At 41.2% G+C, this 21,163-nt stretch overlaps 8 protein-coding genes across 9 annotated transcripts in view; 4 read left to right on the top strand and 4 right to left on the bottom strand.

Annotated features, from left to right (window-relative positions):
- Positions 1 to 5,436, top strand: part of LOC6572737 (pneumococcal serine-rich repeat protein) — a 53,263-nt gene extending 47,827 nt beyond the window's left edge. For both annotated transcript variants that reach the window (XM_032728066.2, XM_032728067.2), the window contains exons 7-8: positions 1 to 46; positions 116 to 5,436. The exon at positions 1 to 46 is cut by the window's left edge and continues 93 nt beyond it. In XM_032728066.2, the coding sequence (XP_032583957.1) occupies positions 1 to 46; positions 116 to 2,665 (2,596 nt within the window). In that variant the 3' untranslated portion in view covers positions 2,666 to 5,436. The remainder of the gene's footprint in view (positions 47 to 115) is intronic.
- Positions 5,437 to 5,970: 534 nt separating this feature from the next.
- LOC6572738 (endoplasmic reticulum mannosyl-oligosaccharide 1,2-alpha-mannosidase) lies at positions 5,971 to 9,598 on the bottom strand. The gene is made up of 6 exons (XM_001998808.4): positions 9,146 to 9,598; positions 8,662 to 8,955; positions 7,887 to 8,334; positions 7,485 to 7,825; positions 7,235 to 7,422; positions 5,971 to 7,174 (listed from the first exon to the last, which is right to left on the bottom strand). The coding sequence occupies exons 1-6, from the start codon at positions 9,254 to 9,256 to the stop codon at positions 6,526 to 6,528; spliced, it is 2,031 nt and encodes a 676-aa protein (XP_001998844.1). The 5' UTR covers positions 9,257 to 9,598; the 3' UTR covers positions 5,971 to 6,525.
- An 845-nt stretch (positions 9,599 to 10,443) lies between these two features.
- LOC6572739 (general odorant-binding protein 99a) lies at positions 10,444 to 11,094 on the top strand. The gene is made up of 2 exons (XM_001998809.4): positions 10,444 to 10,552; positions 10,633 to 11,094. Exons 1-2 carry the CDS (start codon positions 10,511 to 10,513, stop codon positions 11,044 to 11,046), a joined length of 456 nt encoding a protein of 151 aa, XP_001998845.1. The 5' UTR covers positions 10,444 to 10,510; the 3' UTR covers positions 11,047 to 11,094.
- LOC6572740 (head-specific guanylate cyclase) lies at positions 11,070 to 14,506 on the bottom strand. Its single transcript, XM_015166583.3, has 5 exons — positions 14,378 to 14,506; positions 13,174 to 13,479; positions 12,873 to 13,113; positions 11,466 to 12,811; positions 11,070 to 11,406 (listed from the first exon to the last, which is right to left on the bottom strand). The coding sequence occupies exons 2-5, from the start codon at positions 13,413 to 13,415 to the stop codon at positions 11,202 to 11,204; spliced, it is 2,034 nt and encodes a 677-aa protein (XP_015022069.1). The 5' UTR covers positions 13,416 to 13,479; positions 14,378 to 14,506; the 3' UTR covers positions 11,070 to 11,201.
- A 521-nt stretch (positions 14,507 to 15,027) lies between these two features.
- LOC6572741 (lysoplasmalogenase-like protein TMEM86A) lies at positions 15,028 to 16,860 on the top strand. The gene is made up of 4 exons (XM_001998811.4): positions 15,028 to 15,349; positions 15,912 to 16,081; positions 16,148 to 16,338; positions 16,404 to 16,860. The coding sequence occupies exons 1-4, from the start codon at positions 15,329 to 15,331 to the stop codon at positions 16,721 to 16,723; spliced, it is 702 nt and encodes a 233-aa protein (XP_001998847.1). The 5' UTR covers positions 15,028 to 15,328; the 3' UTR covers positions 16,724 to 16,860.
- A 121-nt stretch (positions 16,861 to 16,981) lies between these two features.
- LOC6572742 (mitotic checkpoint protein BUB3) lies at positions 16,982 to 18,176 on the top strand. Its single transcript, XM_001998812.4, has 2 exons — positions 16,982 to 17,273; positions 17,333 to 18,176. Exons 1-2 carry the CDS (start codon positions 17,082 to 17,084, stop codon positions 18,119 to 18,121), a joined length of 981 nt encoding a protein of 326 aa, XP_001998848.1. The 5' UTR covers positions 16,982 to 17,081; the 3' UTR covers positions 18,122 to 18,176.
- On the bottom strand, positions 18,172 to 19,955 carry LOC6572743 (pickpocket protein 19). Its single transcript, XM_044007328.1, has 5 exons — positions 19,134 to 19,955; positions 18,914 to 19,066; positions 18,733 to 18,862; positions 18,482 to 18,671; positions 18,172 to 18,421 (listed from the first exon to the last, which is right to left on the bottom strand). Exons 1-5 carry the CDS (start codon positions 19,953 to 19,955, stop codon positions 18,172 to 18,174), a joined length of 1,545 nt encoding a protein of 514 aa, XP_043863263.1.
- A 114-nt stretch (positions 19,956 to 20,069) lies between these two features.
- On the bottom strand, positions 20,070 to 20,700 carry LOC6572744 (general odorant-binding protein 99a). Its single transcript, XM_001998814.4, has 2 exons — positions 20,590 to 20,700; positions 20,070 to 20,530 (listed from the first exon to the last, which is right to left on the bottom strand). The coding sequence occupies exons 1-2, from the start codon at positions 20,626 to 20,628 to the stop codon at positions 20,141 to 20,143; spliced, it is 429 nt and encodes a 142-aa protein (XP_001998850.1). The 5' UTR covers positions 20,629 to 20,700; the 3' UTR covers positions 20,070 to 20,140.
- Between the last annotated feature and the right edge of the window lie 463 nt (positions 20,701 to 21,163).

Genomic DNA, 21,163 nt, shown 5'->3' with positions numbered 1-21,163 from the left:
TCAGTTAAATGGAAAATTCCAGGAGATTCTATTGCAGGAGTCAACTGTAAGTAATCTACTAAATATCAATCGTATATATTATACATGTATAATATGTTTCCATAATTTGTTTCAGTTACCTCATCGCACCTCGGAACTTCTGCAAGTGCAACAGTTAATGATAGACGATTTGAAGGGCGAGATCAGTGATATACGCACTGCTGAGAAGGAACTGCTGGAGAAACAGCAACTACAACAGCAACTCAAAGAGGAGCAGAGCTCTGAGGCCACGGCTGACAGTGAGTCGCAAGTGGACACCAAAGTGAAGGAGGAAATCAAATTAGAGCCAACGGATAAGGTGTCCGAATCAGCAGCACAGACAGCAGAAGGGGTTGTGGACAAGTTCGATCTGCTCAAGAATAGTGCGGATGTGAACAAGGTATACAAGCCGCCGCAACAGACACAGCAGCAACAGGTCAAGAGAGAAGAGAATGGCGAGTGGCTCTGTCAGTCCGAGGCTAGCGGCCTGACCAACGGATCGTTGGAGGAGACAGTCAAAAAGGAGCAGCACAATAGTTCCAAGGATAACACTCAGCGTATCAAAAAGGACTACGATAACTTTGATATCGAATCTGAGCTGACGCCCAGTTTTATCATGAAGAAAGTGGAACAAAAATTGCAGTCGGATACTGCAAAGAATGCTGAGAACTGTTATGAGTTGCAGGAGGAGGGACAACAACAGCAACAACACGGGCAGCAGCAACAACAACAACAACAGCAGCAGCAACAACAGCAACAGCAGCACCAACAACAGCAGCAGCACCAACAACAGCAGTTACAGCAGCAACCTGTTAAGAATAACAATCTATCCGAAGAGGATCACGAGGACGGTTGGTACTGTCTGCAAAAAGAGCTTAACTTGATGAGCAACGAGCCGCTGCAGCCACAGCATACACAACATGCCCCACTACAACATGCTACTCATCAGCAACACTTGTCGCAGCATCATCTCTATGATAACAATGCCAGCAACATGCTCAATAATGGAAATCATCTGTCCGATCTGTTTCCAAATGGCTGCATTGACAAGAGCAATCAGAGTAACAGCAATACCAGCAGCAATAGCAGTAGCAACAGTTGTGCCGGTGATGTTGGTGGCAACAGCAGCAATGCTGGCAACAACAACAACAGCGTGCCAATCGGCAGCTCTTGCAGCCAACAGCGCCAACAACCGCTGGCCATGCAAGCGGATCAATCCAATCATCATCCGGCCATTAGCGAATTCTTCAACAGCGACTCGGACGTTCAAAAGTCTGTGGAGACGCGCCTGGAGGCCATGTTCGGCGAGTCGCCAGTGCATTTGGATGTGAAGAACAGCAGCGACGCACACGACATTGAATCCAATTTGGATGAGATATTTGGTGATTCGAAATCGCCAGCAGTCAACCACAAGAACAAAATGAGCATTTGGGGGCCCGATGAGAGTTTCAACGCTGGCTACAGCAGTGATCAGCAGCAACAGCAGCAGGCATACGGTCACCAGCAGCAGCAGCAGCCACAACAGCAAGCACAACAGCAGCAGCACCATATTGAGCTCAACTGCAACAACAATCCGCGCTGGATGCAAAGCATGGAAGCCCACTACACCGACTATATGTCGAGCAACACCAGCACAGTCGATGGCCAGTCGCACAATATGCTGGTGAATGGTGAATCACGCAAACGCCATTGGAACGGCCAGCTGATGGGCTCCAGCAGTGACTTGGAGGATGAGAATAGCAGCAAGCGATTATGCACAGCATCATCGACGTCCTCGTCGCCCATGTCCTCGCAGCAGCATGTGCAGGTGCCACAGCATGGCATGCTGGATGCGGATATGTTGGCTTTGCATGATGGCATGGGTGTAGATAGCGTGACCACTAATGGTCCCGCTGCCTTTTCACAACTACTGATGGAGCAGCAGCAGCAGCAGCAACAACAGCAGCAGCAGCAACACAGCTTTGCCAATCATCAGGCTTTCGCGAGCATGTTGGATCCGCAACAGCAGCAGCAGCAACAACAGCAACAGCAACAACAACAGCAGCAGCAGCATCCACATTACCAGCACAATATGCAGCAGCAGCAGCCTCAGCACACGCAAATGCACGTGAACCACATGGGCGGTGCGTCAGTGGTGACAGGCGAATATGATGATGACATTAGCCGGCATGTGGCCAGTGCGATTGATAGCATACTGAACCTGCAGAACAGCGGCGATTCGCTGCAGTTCTCGTTGGGCTCCTTCTTGGGCGATAGTATACTAGACGATCAGCGGCAAGCGGCAAACTTGCCCAGCTGCCAACAGGAGCAGGTGAACAACAGGCGCCGCCAGCTGGGCGAGGACATGGGTGATTGTCTAATTAGCGGCGGTGCTGGACCAACTGTGAATGCTGTTCCTGATGCTAGCGGCAATCTGTTGCTAGATCATCATCATCATCACCATCATCAACAACAACAGCAGCAGCAGCAGCAACAACAGCAGCAGCTGCTGCAGAATCATCTGGGTCAGCAGCAGCCGCATCTGCATCATGCGCAACACCACCATGGCATATCGCAGCCGCAGTCACAGCATCATTCGCAACTGAATGACTTTAGCTGTGTGGCCGCTGGCCTGGATGAGGCTGTCAAGTCGATTATGACCTCTTGACTTGGGCTGCAAGCAGTCACAGCATCTGGAACTGATGTGCCGCAAATCACAGCAGCTGAGCTGCAGTCGGCGGCAACGGCAACACTAGCAAACAGTCTTATATTGGAATTTAACGCCACCACCTTGTAAAACTGCCCAAGGCAACACAACAACAACAACAACAACAACAACCACAAGAACAACAACACATTGATTGTACATTAAGTCCCCTATTGCATGTTATTTGTTCATTTTAGTTGTTGTCCAATGTGCTGAATACATTCGGCAACAGTTGCCAAATTTTTGCACCTTGCTCTGTACAATTTATTTGTTTATTTTAGATCTAAGTTGAGAATGTAGCGTAAATTGTAATTATTCTTGTTTTCGTTTTTAGTCCAATGTGTTTGTACAATATTTAAAGCTACAAGATAAATGACAAAGCAGTCTGGTAATTATTTATAAATTTGTATAAATTTGTAGTCATCCAATCAAGAGCATTCTTATGGGACAGCCGGTCCTTAAAAGTCAATAGTCAAAAGCAATTAACGCGGAGAATTGAAAACAAAACGACGAATAGCATGAAATGCTTCTCAGAGAAGTACACTGAATGAATTCTAATGTAATACAAATGATATAGATACAATAAATAAGTGAATATGCCTAGACAATTTATTAAAATTATATCTTTACTACGAACGAACGAACGAAATGAAACGTAAACCAAGCTAAGAAAGAATGTAAACAAGGAACTAACAAAAATGACTTTGGCATGCCGAAGATTGAATACGCTTGCAGACGCACGATTGTTTCTCATGGAACGCAGTTAAATTGTCCGACAGAATCGACTAGACTTTGGGAATTGTGAAAGAAGATAGCATTTCAAACAATGTGATCTAATCTGATAGGAAGAGTTCGATATTATGGCTTTAAATCTATATTCAAAATACGTTTTGTTCAAATTCAATTAATGGGAACGGGTCAGTGATCGTAACTGTAACTAAGCATAAAACATTTCCAGAAAAGAAAACATCTTGCAAAAGTATGAAAAAGTGACAAATGACGAGAATTGGTTGTATAATTCACAATTAAGTAACGTAGCAGGAAGAGCATTCGAAATTCGTAATTAGATTTACGCTAAACAATTGTAACAATGTTGCCAATTCTGTTGAATCGAGGAGAGGAACGAGAAGGAAAATTCAACAACAAAAATTCAATATACATTACAAATATATGTATACATAATAAATAAATATATATTAAATTATTTATTATTAAGCATAAATATATATATATATATATATATACATATACATATATATATTTGTGTAATGCATGCGCCAGTTTCAACAATTGCAGTTTTTAATCAAAGGATTTGCTCTTAGTGTATAAATGTGTAAAGAGAAAGGCATGCGAAAATACGTAAGATATAATAAAATTAATTTAAAACAAATTCAATTTAAGCAATTTAAATTATTATCATTTTAAATACGCTTAACGTCTTTCTGCTTCAGAGCTAACCAACCGAAACGCACTGAGAATAATCTTCGCATGCATGCATAAATAATTCGAATAAATAATGTGCTCAATTTTAATTAGAAAGCTCTTAGCCAACTCGGCTTTGACTACGGGTGACATCAGCAAAGCATAGATGAATGTCTTAGGGAGTTCCACGAGTCAAACGACTCCGACAAATGACAAAACGACAAACGACGAAGCAAACCAAACGCAGTTCAAAAGAATAAATCCACAATTTTAGCAAATTTAGTTTAAAACATTTATAAATAATTAATTATATACTTATGAATACATAGAGTTGTGTGTATATTGTACATCAATGCAATAACAAATCAACAAAAATGAAAAAAAAAAAAGAAAAGAAAAGAGAGAAAACAAAAAACATATATTAAATGAATCGTATCTTTGTATCTTGATCTTGATCTTGACACAAATCTGATTTGTGATTTGTGCCACGTTTTAAATATCGATGTCTGATTAGCATGTAATATAACTTAGAACAGATAATTGAATCCATAATCAGTAAGAAACCACAACTGCGAACTTAATCCAAATATTGTAAATGCTAGGAAGCCGCGCATAAGATTCACACAACTATACTGAAAATGTTCGACTCAAATGATCAGTCGTCCGCATCACGTATTAATCCATACCAATTACAATAAAAGCAACAGCAACAACAACAACTACTATAAACAAAAAAGAAAAGCCACAACTGCAACCGACTACAACAAATGACGAGATCAACAACAATATACTAATTAATGGTATGGGATGTGACTAAACAATTAGCTCTTAAGTAAATTTTCGAATGGTACCGGTACCATTCCATTGTATGTATGTATTACTATATAGCGTTTAATTGGCTTAGATCCCGAATCACTCCAGCTCTTTTCTCTGTATTGATTTATAAAGCCGATGCGCACGCAACACTTTCTAGTTGTTATACAAAGACAAATAATGAAATAATTGTGTAAAAATTTATATGTAATAGCTAAAAGTTAAGTTAGTCAAGGAAAATTGCATTCGACATATATATGTATATGTACATGTATATATATATAGCTGCCGATGGAAACAAATGCAAACAGAACTTATCACTCGCTAGGAGCCCACTTCAATTCAACTTATTAATTATATGGTATAATTTACAACTTAAATACCCATTGTTTCAATTTGTATTCTAAACTAAGCAGTTACTCCAAATCGGCTTCAACAGAACCTCTCTCCCTAAAAAACCAAAAATAAAATATATAAATAAAATGAAAAAAAAAAAAGAGAATAAAACAAAAAACAATATCGTATAATAAATTGTTCAGCTAAATGTGTCTAAATGTAATTTAATGAGAAACGAAAAGTAATAAGAAAGCAAAGATTTTTAATGCAACATTGTGAGTTTTAATAACAGCATCAACTTAAAAAAGAAAAGAATACAAGCAAGTTTAATATTTCATAGTTTATTAAGCCCATCCATTCATAGTCGTCATAAACATTAAGTACATAATCGTATTAAAAACGCAACAAATAACATCAATCCGAATTGAAACAGGAAACAAACTTTACAAAATAAACCAAAACCCACACAGAAATGCAATCAAATTTAGTGCATGTTGTTGGGTGCAAGTGCAAATCGTACGCAAAAAAAAAAAAAAAAAAAAAAAATAAAAAAATTAAAAAATTGAAAAATAAAAATACGTATTCATAAGAATAAAAACAAATTCGGAAAATTTTAAATCATCGTCTTTCATTCCCGACATTTTTAGATTTACTTTCAGCAGTATAAAAGTAAGTAAAGTCAATCATTTTTCATATTTTACATTGTATTATTTTGATTGTTTATTTAAAAAAAACAGGATATTTAAAGTTTTCTAAATAGTGCAGAGATTGAGTTGTCTTTGCAACTTAAATTTCATATCGCGGATTACATACACTTGTACTAAGTACCTACCAATTATATGTTACTATATGCTATAAATATTATGCGACATTATTAATAGTTATATTTATCAACATTTCGGCAGTTGGTGCACCAGAATTTTCGATATAACATATGTTCCATGCTTACAATATGGAAATAAATAAATACAAATTATAATAATAATAAAATTCTAAATCAGTACGATTAAACAAATCATTGACATGTTCCTGGGTTTTATGCTATTGATTAACTTATTATTATTATATTTTTTTTAGCCAAGTTCTTTAATACATTTTTTCATCCTAACCTTGGCATAATATTTGGCATTTGCGCTACGCTACGACTAAAAGTATACTGCCAAAACTTCCATATTTTCCGATATTTATCAAACCCTATTTACTACCTTAGTTGGTACCTTAGATGAATCAATTCGTTCGCCTATTTACAATTAGTTCTGGTACACGGGCAGCGGATGACCCTCCGAGTTGAAGACCCACTTGTCGAGGTCTATTTCCCTGCAATTGTCACTAAATAGCAAATAGAAATATTTCAAAGTCTCGCTCAACCAGAAGCTTTCCATGAGATCGCGCATTCGAGTATTCAAAGTGTTTTTCACATTGCCCAGTGATGTGTAGCCTGCAGCTACTTTTGAATGCTTTTCGAATGCCTGGAAAATGACCCAGCCCATATCCTGATATGTGCGGTTCCCGGTTAGTGCATAAAAGTAATACAAGCTTTCTATGAACTCGGGTCGCAGCAAGTTGTGCGCATCATTCGACTTCACATATATATCATTCTCTTCCTTGTCGGTCAGCGCAAAGTATGATATCTCAGCTGCCAATTGAGTAGGCTGTCTGACATAGGTTTGATAACACGTGTCCAACAAATCCTTAGCGAGCAGTAGATGCGATTCGGGCATGCCATTCTGGTGGCCAAGCAATAAAGTACCAGGCAAGTAGCATGTCAAATGATCCATTTTGGGCTTAAAGTCATGACCATTAATTAGCTCCCCTATATATACCCAGTGTTCGCGCGGTGTGCGTCGCATCAATTGCGTGAATACGCCGTCTATCGCTTGCATGTAGTCCAAAATAAGACTAAAAAGGACAAGTTGATTATATGACTCTATTTATTGTTTATAGCTGTTGTTGACTTACTTGTCGTTATCCTTGCGACCCGTTTGCAGCCATTGCTTGAGTAAGTACTCATAGTACGAGTCGCCACGTGCACCCAATGAGATTGTCGCATAATTTCTAAAGGTGCCCGTGTTGGCATTGATAAATATTGGCACCAGGCCGTGACTTTTATCTAGTGCGTGTACTTTTTCATTCACTACGTTTACCACCTAAAACACCGACAATACGAACATTAATAGATTAAACAGTTAACAAAATGACTAGAACCTACCCGCTCATAGATAGAAACATTTGTAGAGCGACTCAGATCACGGAATTCCAACTGTATAGTCGTTACTTCGCTGGTTGAACTATCTGGAGACCATTTTGGCGAATGTGCAGATCTTTCGCCCAGATTCACATCTGAATATGGAATGCCCGACGGCGAAAGAAAACTGGGCAGTAAGCGATTGCCAAGCTCAGTGGCTTTAACCAAAAACATCCTATCGCCGCTCAAATGGTAAGCGGACAGCAAACCGCCCAGCACACGTATGGTTACCTCGAAGAGATTAACGTCGCGATTTGTGTGGAAATGCAAAGCATCTTTGACCCAATTGCGTGCCTCGTTGAACTCTGTTGAAGCAGAATTGTTTTTAGAAATTTATTAAAAAAACTAAACTTATTGAATGCTTACCATCTTCTAGGCCCATGATATACATTGTGTCCAGAGAATCAACGATTGACAGTCCTAGACCAAACCATTCGTGTGCAGTTTGGGAAACGGGTTTTAGATTGTCGTGACCCCAGGCATAAGTCTTATAACCAGCCCACGAGTGCTTAAAGGCTGCCACAACTGCAGACTGCCGCTCATTGGTAGCGCCATGGAAATGCTGGGGTTTTGCTAACTGTGCGCTTATACTCTGAAGATGAGACTCAATGCTGACATGGGATACTCTGAATGGGTTGCGAATAGCCTCCTCCACTTCTGCACGTAAATTCGAGGGGTCATTGATATTATTTTCCAAGGGCTGTTCGATGGGCTGATCCACATTGTTGACTATGTCGATTATCCCATTTTCATTGCCAACAACCACAGTTTCCGGTAGCTTATCAACGTTTTCAGAAAATTTACTGTCATCCAACTGTGATAGATATATGTATTATTAATTGTAAATGTATATAATGGTAGTGTCATTGTTATCAGCTGCCAAGCAGCAACCTGAATGGTATTTTAAGTGAGCCGCGCCCCTGATATGTACAGGTTTTTTTTATTATTTCTTTACTGATAATACGGCACTGAAGACGATTGGCCATTTATGAACTGAATTGGTTAATTGATACCACAGTATAATTAGACATATACAGGTCTGTCTTGGTATTGGACTACTATTCAACTGATAACGGCTCTGAAGACGATTGGGTATTAATGAACTGAATTGGTTAATTGATAACACAGTATAATTTTTTACCTTTTCTTCGGCCGCCTTCGCTTTAATTAGGCGGTTCTCATCAGTCATTGGGGATGCGACAGCTGCGGAAATATCGTCAGGTAGCTCGTTATCCTTATCAACGTTCGGATGATGATGCGGATTTTGTAGCGTATTTTCGCGCCGTATATGGAAAGGCGCCGCTCCGGGTTTCAGACGCACATCCTTTATGTTAATTAGCTGATCGCCCGGCAAAAATAGTAGAGCAGTAAATATAAATGCTGTGACGGCCATTATGATGAGATTACGTTGACATCTGGGTAACTGATTCCATGACTGCAATTACAAGTCACAAATAAAAACCACAAACCAGCATGAGACACGTAAGCTTGAGTTAGTAAATGATTAGCATACATATATATATGTATGTTAATCAATGCTAATGCAATGATTATACCAGTGATTCTGTTATGCCTGTTGTTGATCTAATTTGTTGCTATCTGTGGGGAATTGAGGCCAGACTTACCCGACGCAAGCTCCTTCGGGATATATTACTTTCATCGCCGGCAGCTCCGCCTGATAGGCTCGTCACGGATGTCGACGATAGAGTGAGGGCAACGTGGTCGGTGTTTGTCATGTTCGCGTGGATTTTTATACCCGTTTTATCGAATGCAAATTTATTATAGGACTTTCAAGTGAGAGAGAAAAAATATTCCCACTCGCAATCACTTCGAAGAGAAAAAATCGATGGGCGCTAGTTGCGACAACATTTATACCTTTTGTAGACTCGACTATCAAACCAGCACTAACAATGATTTCTACACATTGCTAGCATTTGGATATCAGCTAGCGAAATGTATATTTGATAACAATTTTCATCTCCTCGGGGTTTTACTGCCAATAGTTTCTTATTTTGGTACTATTGAGAATCTACCCAACACTAAAATTAACCACAGCTGGGGTCACCCAAAAACATTAACATTTGCGGAAATGTTATTAGCTGCAAGCGCTGCTTTATTTAAAGAAGTCTCGATAAAATATGGTAGCCATTTGAAAATTTGAAACAGAGTATTAATCACAATGGAGTAAATTTAATATTAGTGAACTGAATGGTCTGTATCAATGATGCTGACCTAAACATTTGTTGCAAATAACATTTAAGCCAACGATAACAGAGCTGTTAGAGTACAGCTGTTATGCAGTAATACTTATCGACTATTTTGATCTACAATTCTCTTTCAAGAATTGTAACGGTTGCCGGTTGATAAATGTGGTTGAGATGTCGATTGTAGCTGGTAAGTATCGATTCTACAGCGATACCAAAATAAAAATGCATTTGGTGTATAATAAATTGCCACTTTGGCGGAATATTTAAAAACGTAAAACGGTTGTATGAAACTAGCAGGAAATTGATGCTTTCTAGTACACAAAAAAACTATAAATAATTATTAATTTATTTTTCAATTATGTTGAATTATATAAAGATCTGATTAGATTAAAACTACTAGTTGTTTGACAACAAAAACAAATATATATATGTATATATAAAATATATATTTATACAAACATGCAACCATCTCAGTGGGGTTGATAAGAAGCGAAGGGCGAGGTCAGTTTGTAATATTTGATTATTTGGGATACACAGCTAGATTTCTGATTGCGAGTCAGAAACGAACTTATCACCTACTGGAAATGCAAATAAATAATAGTATATTATATATATGTAGTTACGGTCTAGCTGTATTGCTTATCGCTGAACTTTTGACACATTTCATGCCGTTGAACATAGAAGCTGGACTATGGGCTACGACGAGAGATAGCTATATATATAGTCGCCACAGTCTTTGAGCATTTAGTTTAAATTTTCTACTGGGACTCGAAAGTATTCAAGATGTTCAAGTTTCTGATCGTATGCCTGGCGCTGTGCACATTGGTCTGTAATAAGTGACATTAGTTTATAATTTTAAAACAGTTTGATTGATTAATAAATACAAAAATAAATAAATAAAACAGGGTTATGCCAATGGAGATTGGGTTCCCAAAACTGCAAATGAAATCAAAGAGATACGCGGCGAATGCCTTAAGGCGCATCCCCTGTCCGTTGAGCAGATAAACAAGCTGAAGCAAACTGAATTCCCTGACGAGCCCGAGGTGCGTCAATATCTGCTATGCACTGCCACCAAGCTGGATATCTTCTGTACACACGAAGGCTACCACGCGGATCGACTGGCTAAGCAGTTTAAGATGGACCTCACTGAGGAGGAGGCACTGCAAATCGCCCAGGGCTGCATCGACAGCAACCCTGAGAAAAGTCCAGCGGACGTTTGGGCTTTCCGCGGTCACAAGTGCATGATGGCCAGCAAGATCGGCGAGAGGGTCAGAGCCTACATCAAGGCCAAGCAGGCTGAGGCAGCTGCAAAGGCTTAAGCTCAATAAATTGTCCGTTGTGCTTGAAGGCAAACGCTTTGACGATAAGTTTATTTAATATTCTGTAAAGGCTACACAATGGGGCAACAAAATTAGACTACATGTGCATTGAACTAGTTTTAAGTGGCTACTGAGCAAGTGATTCTATAAGATGCTTAGGCATCGCCGCCCTCAGTTATGGTCTTCATAGCTGCATTAATGTGCTCTTCCAGCGGCAGATTGCTGTCCAGGGCCGGGTTGCGGAAGCTCTCCAGGAAATAGCAGGTTCCATTGCCATTTGAATTGGGAAACTCCTTTGGCAAAAAGGAGGGATCGCGCGGCTGCAGATCGAAGTCAAAGCCTTCGTGCTTGGTTAGCCAACTAAACGAATATTCCTATATAGTCAATGAACTCATCAAACTAATTCACAAACCACTTACTTTTTTGTTGTTGGGCTAACGTTGATCTTCAGTGCCTCGCTGCTCGACTCAAACTTATTGGCAATGGTCACGTTGTGCCCGAACAGACAGTACCTTGGCATTTTGCGACCGACTACGCCCGCCAGCACTGTGCCAGTGTGGAGGCCGATGCGCATTTTGATTTGCTCTCCATCGTGTGTGATGTGCTTAGAGCAAGCACCGAGCATCTTCAGCGCCATCCAGGCCACCTTGTGGGCATCGTAGATAGAGGCCCGATGCAATCCGCTTGCCACACAATAAGCATCTCCAATGGTCTCCACCTTGTACACGTCAAAGAAGTCGCAGAATTCATCAAAGTCCTTGTACAAGCGCTCTAGCATGCTGATGACCATGAATGGTGTGGCCCGGGAGCAAATGCTAGTGAAGCCAACAATGTCGCTGAAGAGTATGGTCACATCCGGATAGGTCTTGGCATCAATCGAAGAGCCCAGCCACAATTTCTCGGCAATCTCAGCCGGAAAGATCAGGTGCAGGAGGCTGACGTTCTTCTTGCGCTCCTTAGTTACCGCCGAGTTAGCCTCTTCAATACTGCTCTTTAGCTTATCCATGCGGCGACGTAGGCCATCCTGAGCACGTGCTTGCTCGCCTACCAAGATTACCTCGCGTGTGGCATCGTGCAATGGAATGTCTGAGATGAAGAGCCCATTGCAGGTCAGCCCATCCAAGCCGTCCAAGAAGGGCGACCCAATGAATAGCAATGAGTTTGATTCCGGGCAGTGTACCATTTGGCCCTTAATCTCCAAGCCGATAGCAGAAAAATCGGATACTCCCGGCGGGCTGTTTAGCCCAATTAGAAAAGGCGTGTAGGTACGCCGCACAATTTCTCGAAATTTCATGGTCAAGCCTTTGGGACGCTTAAAATCGAAGTATGTGGTAGCCTGGCAGCCAAAGTCCGCAAGATACGGCTTATAGAGCTTGCTGAATCCTCGCCCGAGCTGCACCAACTCAAGCTGTTCGTTCATGATGAAGTGCCAGGGGAACATCTTACAGAAGCTTGACGAGTTCATTTGCAGATCAGAAGCGTTGGCCGAGTTGCTGCGTGGCACCTTCTCAAGCAATTTTTTGGGTTCCTCAGGTCGCTCCATTTGCAAAGTCTGAGAGTTGTCCTTGACCAAAGAGAATAAATAGCGATATCTACGCGCATCACCCTCCACCGGCTCAATTTTAATGTTCACATCCACCTTGTATAGCATGCGAGTAAGTGCCTTGAGGGAGCCGAGCAATAGCCAAGCTATTACCGGACGTTCCGAGGTGAAGATCAACTCACCATCGCCGGCACACACAAAGCCCGTATCGGTAACATCGTCCTGAGCAAGGAGAGCAGTAAGTTTGTATAATTTTAGACATATCTTATTACAATTTACTAACCTCTTGCAATTTTAGAACATCGTAAACACCATCCAGCGAGCCCAAAAACTCTTGAAGGTCGGTGCCCAGACAACGGAACGCTCGTTCGATGATGCCAGTGCAGCAGCACGTGATCAGCTCTTCGCCAAGTAGGACAAGAATTTCGCTGGCGCTGGCCTCATCCATCTTTAAAAGCAACTCTTGTATGTCCGCCAAATAATCATAGTTGCTGCAGCTTTTCAAGAACTTCGGATCCAGTTTACTGTGAAGCAATGGTTTATATAAACGTGGATGCCCAGCTGCGTAATCTTTTGGAACTCACAGCTTATGAATGTTTGGCCAACTCTGTCGATACTTGGCCACCAGCGAGGTGACGGCCGAATTGAGATCCTCGTTCGACGGTGCTGTCAGCAGCTGTATTGCCATCTGCAGATGGGTCAAGGTCAACGCATCGCCAGCTAGAGACAGATCTTCATCCTCCAAATTCCAATGAGCGCCCGGCTCCACAGTGACCGATGGCTGGCGCGCCAGCGAGTCGGCGCGACGAAAGAAAGGACACGCCATATTGCGTGCGACTACTATTGAAAAGTCGCCCTGGCTATGATGAATTGAGCGCTATTGGCCAAACCTATTTGGAGTATTAATGGTTCGATTTGAGCCAGTTTAACTAATATTATTAAAAGTGGGTCACAACGAAATGTCATCGCACAGAACAGTTAATTAAGATCGATATCAGTAGATGTACATATTTATATTCTTGGATTGTGATGTCAACGTTGAATGATATGCAAAACGTGGCTCAAGTTCAACGTGCACTTATGTATGTATGTACGTATATGCAGTCGTCTGCCTGTTGTTGCGTTTTAATGTGTGCCACCCACCCACTGGCCTATAAAATGACGCCCCCTGTTGCCCTCTCGCCTGTCTTGAGTGGGTGCTGGATTCGCCTTCACTCAGTTGTTTTCTCGTCCACGTTCCCGGAGGTCGATTGTGTGTGCACTGAGCATGTGCCAAGGCTCGCACTTACTTTTCTTAAAGAGAAACCCATTAGCATAATGCATTTTCAGTAATGTAATACTTTTGAGACTTATGAGCTGGTGGTCAGCTTTCATTTCTGTGCCGCCACCCACATTTAACAGTCCTAAGCTTTTTTCCTTTTGGCAGCAAGCATAGGTACTACCTCTCTATGTAACCAAAATATCTTGGTCCGACCAGCAGTTATGGCTGTTATAATACAACATTTTCAAGGTGAAATACATAAAAAAGGATGTACATATAAAATTAAATTAATAATATATAAATTCAATTTTTTGATTCAACTGGATAATAAAGTAGCGTCTGATTTTAAAGCATACTTTTAGTGTCCAAAATATACAATACATCGAAGTGTCCGTGCTAATAAGCGGATACCTTTTCATAATGGATACACAATTTTTTCAGCACTGGGCAAGGACTCGGACATCAGACGTATTACATTTATCTCTTACCTGCTGCTTGATTGGCAAGTTTTACTCAATTAATTATACCTTTTATGCAATTTTCACTTCAATTTAAATCTCTGTATAGGCGTATAAGAATTTAATTAAAAATTCCCGCAATACCCTTAGAGTTTTTTCGCTCGCCTGAAAAATGCCACAACTTAAAATGGAATAAGCTTCGGTTGGCATCAACGACACAGAAAAAGCTTACATTAACATTTGCTGGAGCTTTAAGCTTCTGTCTTGCAGTGAAAGTGTGCAGAGATTGTTGCATTGTTTTGACATTCCTATCAGTAGAGCAGTTAGAGAGAGAGAGAGAGAGGAAAGTTGAGTGCGCTACCACAGTTTGATATGAGTTGAGCGACTATGCGCATGGCTTTCTCTAAGCGTGAAGTTTACCGTTGGGCAAAGCTTTAATGGCGCCCTATGTACCGAGCGCTGTAGCGTACAATTCAACTAATTAACCTGTTGCGTGAGTAAAAAGCCCATATAACTCTGCTCTTCTCTGCCTATTGAATGTGCTAACTCTCTCCTACTCTCATTTCTCACTCTCTCCATCTCTGTCTCTATCTTTCTCTTTCTGTTATTATTTTGTTGTCGTGCTTTTGAGGTGAAGCCAACAAATACAAGTAGCTTGGCCGCAGTTGTTTGTGTATCTGGCAGAATGCTGCTTATGCTGCACGTGGCCTGCCGGCTCTCTCCGCTCGCACTCTCAATATTCGCACACACTGGGAGCGGCGGGTGAACGCAATCAAAGTCGGTGCCAGTGTAGCGTCCAGCAAACGGCAACGGGAAAATTATACGGATTGATTCAGTATATTGACGTTGGTCAAAAGCGCGCAACGTGTTCAACCGTGACGAGTGGACAGTTTTTGTTTGGTTTATTTAGGGGGAGGCTTAATAGTTCCATCGTGCGAAACGGCAGCTTGCTCTAATATTTGCAATAGTACCTATTTAAGTGACTACTCAGAAATTTGACATACAGCCAGAGCTCCAATTATGGGACATATAATGCAGTTCGTAAGTGCATGATGCAGTTAATCTTAATTTAAAATTTTAATCTCTTTTTCAGTGTATATGCACACATATGTATACAATTACATATATAGAAATGTGATCTGCAGTTGGATTTGCATTGCTTTGTTTGCCTTTGAATTATTTTTTATATTTCTGATTACGATATGACTGTGAGTGCGTCCGTGTGTGTGTGTGTGTGTGTGTGTGTGTGGGAGTGTGCTTGCACTACATTGCGGATGCTTTATCTAACTGCAAAAAGGTATATACAGAGCTTTTGTCCTTGACCTTGCTCACTTCATCTCTCATAGTCTGCTCTCTATTGCTTTTCTCAATTTTCTCACCCTCTTTCTATGGAAAGCTCACTGATGAAAAGTAAAAGTTTCTTATCACGTTTCTCACATATTATGCAAATTAATTATACGCATGTTTCTTTGCAGAAGTTGCTAACTTATTAATCTAATCACCTATAATAATACTACCGATTGTGGGAATATTATCGCCTTTTCTATATTTTTGGATTACAGCTAATCATTTCGAATTTTTCTTTTGATTACTTATCTTTAAGGCCACAGTTCAAGCCCTGCAGCTAGCACCATTTTTTATTAGTTTGGTGCTTTATTTTTCGCTGGTGCGTAAAGATCCAGAGGGTGAACTATGGACCACTGTGCTCAAGTGCTTGCCCATTGTGGCATTGATGTTTTATGTTTTAATCAAGGGATTTTCGCTTAACAAGCAGTAAGCTTTCTCTTATCTTGTTTTCATTAAGCGCTTTTCACTTAAATTATATCCAACTTTTTTTAGATTTCGCCGCTCACAATTAATTCTGCTTGGCTTAGTGTTTTCATGTGGCGGCGATGCTTTACTCAATGTTAATCTGTTTCCCTTCGGAATGATTTCCTTTGGCGTAGCGCACATTTTCTATATAAAAGCATTCGGTTGGCGTCCTCTTAAGTGGATCATTGGAGTCTGTCTTTATGTGCCGGTTATTGCTTGTGAGTATTTATTTCATAGAGTAAATTGCTAATTTTAATTAATCTATTCTTTGTATGCATTGCAGTTGTGGTGTTTGTGCGCAGATACTTGGATGAGATACTCGTGATTGGTGTACCCATCTATTGTGTCCTGATTATCACCATGCTGTGGCGTGCCCTGGCACGAGCTGTTGATACGAAGAGCTATTTGGCCAGCTTCTGTGCCTTTGGCGCTGTCCTGTTTGTGATATCGGATGCACTGATTGCAGTTACCATGTTCTTGAGTGTAGAGCTGCCCTCACCACGACTGCAAATCATGATCACCTATTATGCTGCTCAGTTTGCCATTGCGTTGAGCACTTCCGATGACGGACCGTTGCCGCCATTTAAGAACAAAGACAAATAATGTTGTCAATTGCTCAATTAATCTTTTAAACGCAACCACCAAAATATGTACTTCCAAAATATTAGATTAGTTGTTAAAGCTATTTAGTTGTGATACCAATTATTTGTTAAAAATAAATATCAAACATTTTAAATCAATTTCAAACACAACGGACTTCTTTTGTTTGTATACACCACGGCTTTATAGCAGTCAGGGCCGTGTAGCGCAGCACAAACAGAGCTGCATATGATAAATGAACGCTAGGGTGACCATTGCACGCGTTTATATTGACATTTTCTGGTCATTTTCATTACCGCTTGACTCTATCGGCTTGGAATCGTACTTGTTATTTGTTAATATATTATTTTAATCACAGAAAATGGGTCCGTCGGAGTTTAAGTTAAACAATCCCCCCGAGGACCTTATCTCGGCTGTCAAATTTGGTTCCAAATCCAACCAGTATATGGCAGCATCATCTTGGGACGGAACGCTTCGCTTCTACGATGTGGCGGCAAACTCAATGCGCCAAAAATTTGTACAGGATGCTCCTATCTTGGATTGTGCGTTCATGGTTTGTTTCATACACTTATCCATTATGAGTGGAACCGTAACTAATTACACTTTTGACAGAATATTGTACATGTGGTGAGTGGTGGCCTGGACAATCAACTTCGGATGTACGATGTGAATACTCAAGCTGAAACTCTGGTGGGTTCTCACGATGAACCCATTCGCTGTGTTGAACATGCAGAGTATGTCAATGGCATCTTGACCGGCAGCTGGGATAAGACAGTCAAACTTTGGGACATGCGCGAAAAGCGCTGTGTTGGATGCTTTGAACAGAACAACGGAAAGGTTTACTCCATGTCTGTGATTGATGAAAAGATTGTGGTGGCCACATCCGATCGTAAGGTTTTAATATGGGATTTGCGTAAAACGGATAGCTATATTATGAAGCGCGAGTCATCATTGAAATATCAAACGCGCTGTATTCGTTTATTCCCTAATAAGGAAGGTTATGTCATGTCCTCCATTGAGGGTCGTGTGGCTGTTGAATACCTCGACCACGATCCTGAGGTGCAACGTCGAAAATTTGCATTCAAATGCCATCGCAACAGAGACAATAATATTGAGCAAATCTATCCAGTTAATGCGGTTAGTTTTCACAATATTTATCACACATTCGCCACCGGCGGATCCGATTGCATCGTTAACATTTGGGATGGCTTCAACAAGAAGCGTCTATGCCAGTTCCACGAGTATGACACATCTATATCATCTCTTAACTTCAGTGCCGATGGCAGCGCCCTTGCCATTGGCTGCTCATACTTGGATCAATTCACAAAGACGCCTGATACAGTGCCTAATCCGGCCATTTATATCCGCTACCCGACTGACCAAGAAACAAAACAAAAATAGCCATAAGTATTTGTAATTAACTCTTGATCAACTGATTAAATGCTTTTCGATTATAGTTTTGAAGTTATTTGAGCATACGCATCCTTGAGCAGCGACCACAAAAGCCGAGATACTATGTAGCCCAGTTCGACAAAGCTCAGCGTCGATGCCCCCACATAAAGACCTAGAATGCCACCAAAGCTAGCGACCCAGTCGACAAAGCTGTACTTTAACTTAGTTTCAATCTTCATCAAAACCCGCTGGCCATAATGGATCTCTGCCCTGATTCGTTTTGAGATTGTGGTATTTGTCGCATTGAAGCTGGAGTGGAAAAAGGCACAGCATGAGGCTGAAGAAGCTGAACGGTAAATTATTACTTACTAATCAAAGCGACGCACATTCAGATACGTCTGGTATAGTTGAGTGTTGCAACTGGCTGGGCAGGGGCAAAGCTGACCCGGTCGTGGGTCCTTAATATATTTATCCTGGTCAATGGTTTTCACATACCCAACGACATCCGTGTGGCGATGAAGGCATGCAAAGTCCAGCACAGTGCACTCCCTGGTATCGTCTTGGAGATAAATGGAATTGGTTATCAATGGCGTGACATCTACTCCAGTTGTTGAGCTTACCTATATCTGGCAAATATAGAGGCATGGAGCAATTACAAGCATCTATCACAGTCCACTGTAGGCAAGTGAAAATGCAATTGGAGCGACTGTAGGGTAGATCCCTATACGGATAGTCGGGATGTCGCTCGTGCTGATATAATTAGGTTAGTCGATGTTAGTTAGCAGAAATTTGTGCACCTACCTCAAAGTAGCACCCTCGCTTGACCGGATCCATGACCTCGGTGTTTTTGGACGTTTGGATGACCATCGGATCTATTGACACAAAGTTTTCAGTGTTTTCATAGAGATGGTAGTTCATGTTGTTTGACCATTGATTGGACTCCTTTATCATTAGCTAGAAAGCAAGAATCGCTCAGTAATATTCGTTAGCCGAGTTATAAAGACTCGATGTTTCCACCTACATGCATAGAAAAGGGAACCTGGGTGCCAGCGCGCAAGAAAGTATCATTGAGATGCAGCATAAACTGGAGGCCAGACCCCTCGCCGGCCGTGCTTATCTTGAAGGGATAAAACTCACTGACCAGCTTCTTTTTGCGCGATTCTTCGGATATCAACGAGTTAAAAACCAAGCAGACGCCCTTCTCAGTGTACTCCGACACAAACAGCTGACAACATTCGTATTTGGTTTCATCGAAGAAACAGGAGTCCGGCTCGAAGAGCTCATCGCAGCGGTAGGCCAAATAACTGGCTAGCTTGATGAGGCTCACGTTCGCCAGCGCAGTCAGATTTCGCTTGGATAGCGCGCCGAGTGTTTGAAACTTACCAAAGTTGAGCTGTTCCATTTGAACGAGTAGCTGGTGAAAGGACTCACGCGTGTATGAGTCAGCATTCCTGGGCAGGAAGCGGTGTTCAGCCGTTGAGGCGCGCAGCCAGTTAACATGATTGAAGGGACAAATAGCAACCGACGGAAATTGAATATTATAAACTGGAAACTGTGTCGTCTCCACCACGCTGACCAGCTGCTGTTCACTATGCTGATGCTTCAACAAGGTGAAGGTAACCAACAGTCCAATCGTAGCTGTCAGCACGACAAGAAGCCAAAAGTAGCGAGCGTTAGCATGCTTCTCCTCAATAACATTCTGAATGCCATGGATAGTCGAGTGGGCAAACTCTCTGCGCAGCATCTTCTCATACTTTTGCCGCAGCTGCTGCGTCCTGAATCTCTGCAGACCTTGGTTGAGCTTGGCACGCGGCGCTACGAGCTCCTTTGTGTACAGCAACATGGTCACTGAGCCGAGACCTATGAAGCCCTGTCAGGCTTGCGCTTAAGTTTTTATTGGTTATTAATAAAGGTGCGTGGGCGTGGCTAAGTGAAATAAGTATGATTACTCTATACATATATGGCAATCGAAACTTTTATTAGTGAGAATTACAAAATTGCTGGTCAATCGGAAGTTAAAGCTATAATTTATGATTTGGGTGCCAGACTCTGTTGCACCAGCTTCAGGTGATTCTTAAGCAGGCAGTCAGCGCCACGATAAGCCCATTCGCAAGCGTTTGATCCCTGCTCGTTTTTGTCCAAACAGGCCTCAATCTGGCCGTGCAGCACATCGTCGTGGTTGGCATGGCCACGACTCAGCTGCGTATGAATGTTCTCCACATTATAGCCAGACTGGTTGTCGAACAGCCCGAACTTGGTGAAGACGCACTTCAGATAGCACTGAGTCTGGGCATCATTGGGATAGACCCATTTCTGGTATTGCTCGACGAGCTCATTTGGTATTTTTAGTTCCTTGACGCATGCCTCACGATAGCTCAGCATATCCTCTTTGTTCTTGATCACATACTCGGATGAGACCTGTGAATGAGTAAATTGTACAATACACTGATCGCCTTAACACGCTTCAAACCACTCACCAAGCCAACGAGCATGCAGATGGCAACGAGATATTTCATTTTGATTCCTTGCGTGTGTTCGGCTCGACGATCAAGCTTCGACTGTGAGAAGTCGGGGCCTACACAGACGATATTTATACCTATCGTCGTCGACTATCAGCTTCGTCTACCTACTTTTAAATAAAGAGGTAACCTTTTCTCATAACAGCATATCGAATTGAATATTCTCTTTTTGGTTGGGTGATAGTTTTATATTTCTTATATTTCAGGAAATATTGGTCTCTTTAGTTTTACAGGTCTGAAGAACTGAGGCAAATAAAATGGTTCTTTTTTTTTTGCTTTTCTTTTAGTTCTTTCTTCTTTCTTATATATATATATATATATATATATATATATTTTTTTTTTTTTTTTTTTTTTTTTTCTACGGACTTCCTTAAAAATAAAATGTTCTCAAGCTTTCAAATATTGAAGATATAATTTTTCCACATACATTTGAGAGCAATTGCATTATTTATATATTAGCTGAAATATACTTGCGACATACTTAATAAGTCTAATGTCAGTAGAGATTAGTATAGTTAATGGATTTACTATG

Source organism: Drosophila mojavensis, unplaced genomic scaffold (assembly GCF_018153725.1).
Source record: "Drosophila mojavensis isolate 15081-1352.22 unplaced genomic scaffold, ASM1815372v1 contig_16, whole genome shotgun sequence".
Classification (NCBI taxonomy): Eukaryota; Metazoa; Arthropoda; class Insecta; order Diptera; family Drosophilidae; genus Drosophila; species Drosophila mojavensis.
The sequence above is the reverse complement of the archived record's forward strand: the minus strand, read 5'-3'. Positions and strand labels throughout refer to the sequence as shown.

What these genes read in the sequence shown, in the direction of transcription:
- LOC6572741 (XM_001998811.4), top strand. Translation starts at nt 15,329, where the DNA reads ATGGGACATATAATGCAGTTC. An exon ending in TGGGACATATAATGCAGTTC is followed by an intron (nt 15,350 to 15,911) that starts GTAAGTGCATGA and finishes CTTATCTTTAAG; the next exon opens with GCCACAGTTCAAGCCCTGCA. An exon ending in GGATTTTCGCTTAACAAGCA is followed by an intron (nt 16,082 to 16,147) that starts GTAAGCTTTCTC and finishes AACTTTTTTTAG; the next exon opens with ATTTCGCCGCTCACAATTAA.
- LOC6572742 (XM_001998812.4), top strand. Translation starts at nt 17,082, where the DNA reads ATGGGTCCGTCGGAGTTTAAGTTAAACAATCCCCCCGAGGACCTTATC. An exon ending in TCTTGGATTGTGCGTTCATG is followed by an intron (nt 17,274 to 17,332) that starts GTTTGTTTCATA and finishes CACTTTTGACAG; the next exon opens with AATATTGTACATGTGGTGAG.
- LOC6572744 (XM_001998814.4), bottom strand. Translation starts at nt 20,628, where the DNA reads ATGAAATATCTCGTTGCCATCTGCATGCTCGTTGGCTTG. An exon ending in TCTGCATGCTCGTTGGCTTG is followed by an intron (nt 20,531 to 20,589) that starts GTGAGTGGTTTG and finishes ACTCATTCACAG; the next exon opens with GTCTCATCCGAGTATGTGAT.
- LOC6572740 (XM_015166583.3), bottom strand. Translation starts at nt 13,415, where the DNA reads ATGGCGTGTCCTTTCTTTCGTCGCGCCGACTCGCTGGCGCGCCAGCCA. An exon ending in TGGCCAAACATTCATAAGCT is followed by an intron (nt 13,114 to 13,173) that starts GTGAGTTCCAAA and finishes ATTGCTTCACAG; the next exon opens with TAAACTGGATCCGAAGTTCT. An exon ending in ATGTTCTAAAATTGCAAGAG is followed by an intron (nt 12,812 to 12,872) that starts GTTAGTAAATTG and finishes CTCCTTGCTCAG; the next exon opens with GACGATGTTACCGATACGGG.
- LOC6572743 (XM_044007328.1), bottom strand. Translation starts at nt 19,955, where the DNA reads ATGTTGCTGTACACAAAGGAGCTCGTAGCGCCGCGTGCCAAGCTCAAC. An exon ending in AGCGAGGGTGCTACTTTGAG is followed by an intron (nt 18,863 to 18,913) that starts GTAGGTGCACAA and finishes TAATTATATCAG; the next exon opens with CACGAGCGACATCCCGACTA. An exon ending in AATGTGCGTCGCTTTGATTA is followed by an intron (nt 18,422 to 18,481) that starts GTAAGTAATAAT and finishes TTTCCACTCCAG; the next exon opens with CTTCAATGCGACAAATACCA.
- LOC6572739 (XM_001998809.4), top strand. Translation starts at nt 10,511, where the DNA reads ATGTTCAAGTTTCTGATCGTATGCCTGGCGCTGTGCACATTG. An exon ending in GCCTGGCGCTGTGCACATTG is followed by an intron (nt 10,553 to 10,632) that starts GTCTGTAATAAG and finishes TAAATAAAACAG; the next exon opens with GGTTATGCCAATGGAGATTG.
- LOC6572738 (XM_001998808.4), bottom strand. Translation starts at nt 9,256, where the DNA reads ATGACAAACACCGACCACGTTGCCCTCACTCTATCGTCGACATCCGTG. An exon ending in CCCGAAGGAGCTTGCGTCGG is followed by an intron (nt 8,956 to 9,145) that starts GTAAGTCTGGCC and finishes TTGTAATTGCAG; the next exon opens with TCATGGAATCAGTTACCCAG. An exon ending in TATCATGGGCCTAGAAGATG is followed by an intron (nt 7,826 to 7,886) that starts GTAAGCATTCAA and finishes CTGCTTCAACAG; the next exon opens with AGTTCAACGAGGCACGCAAT.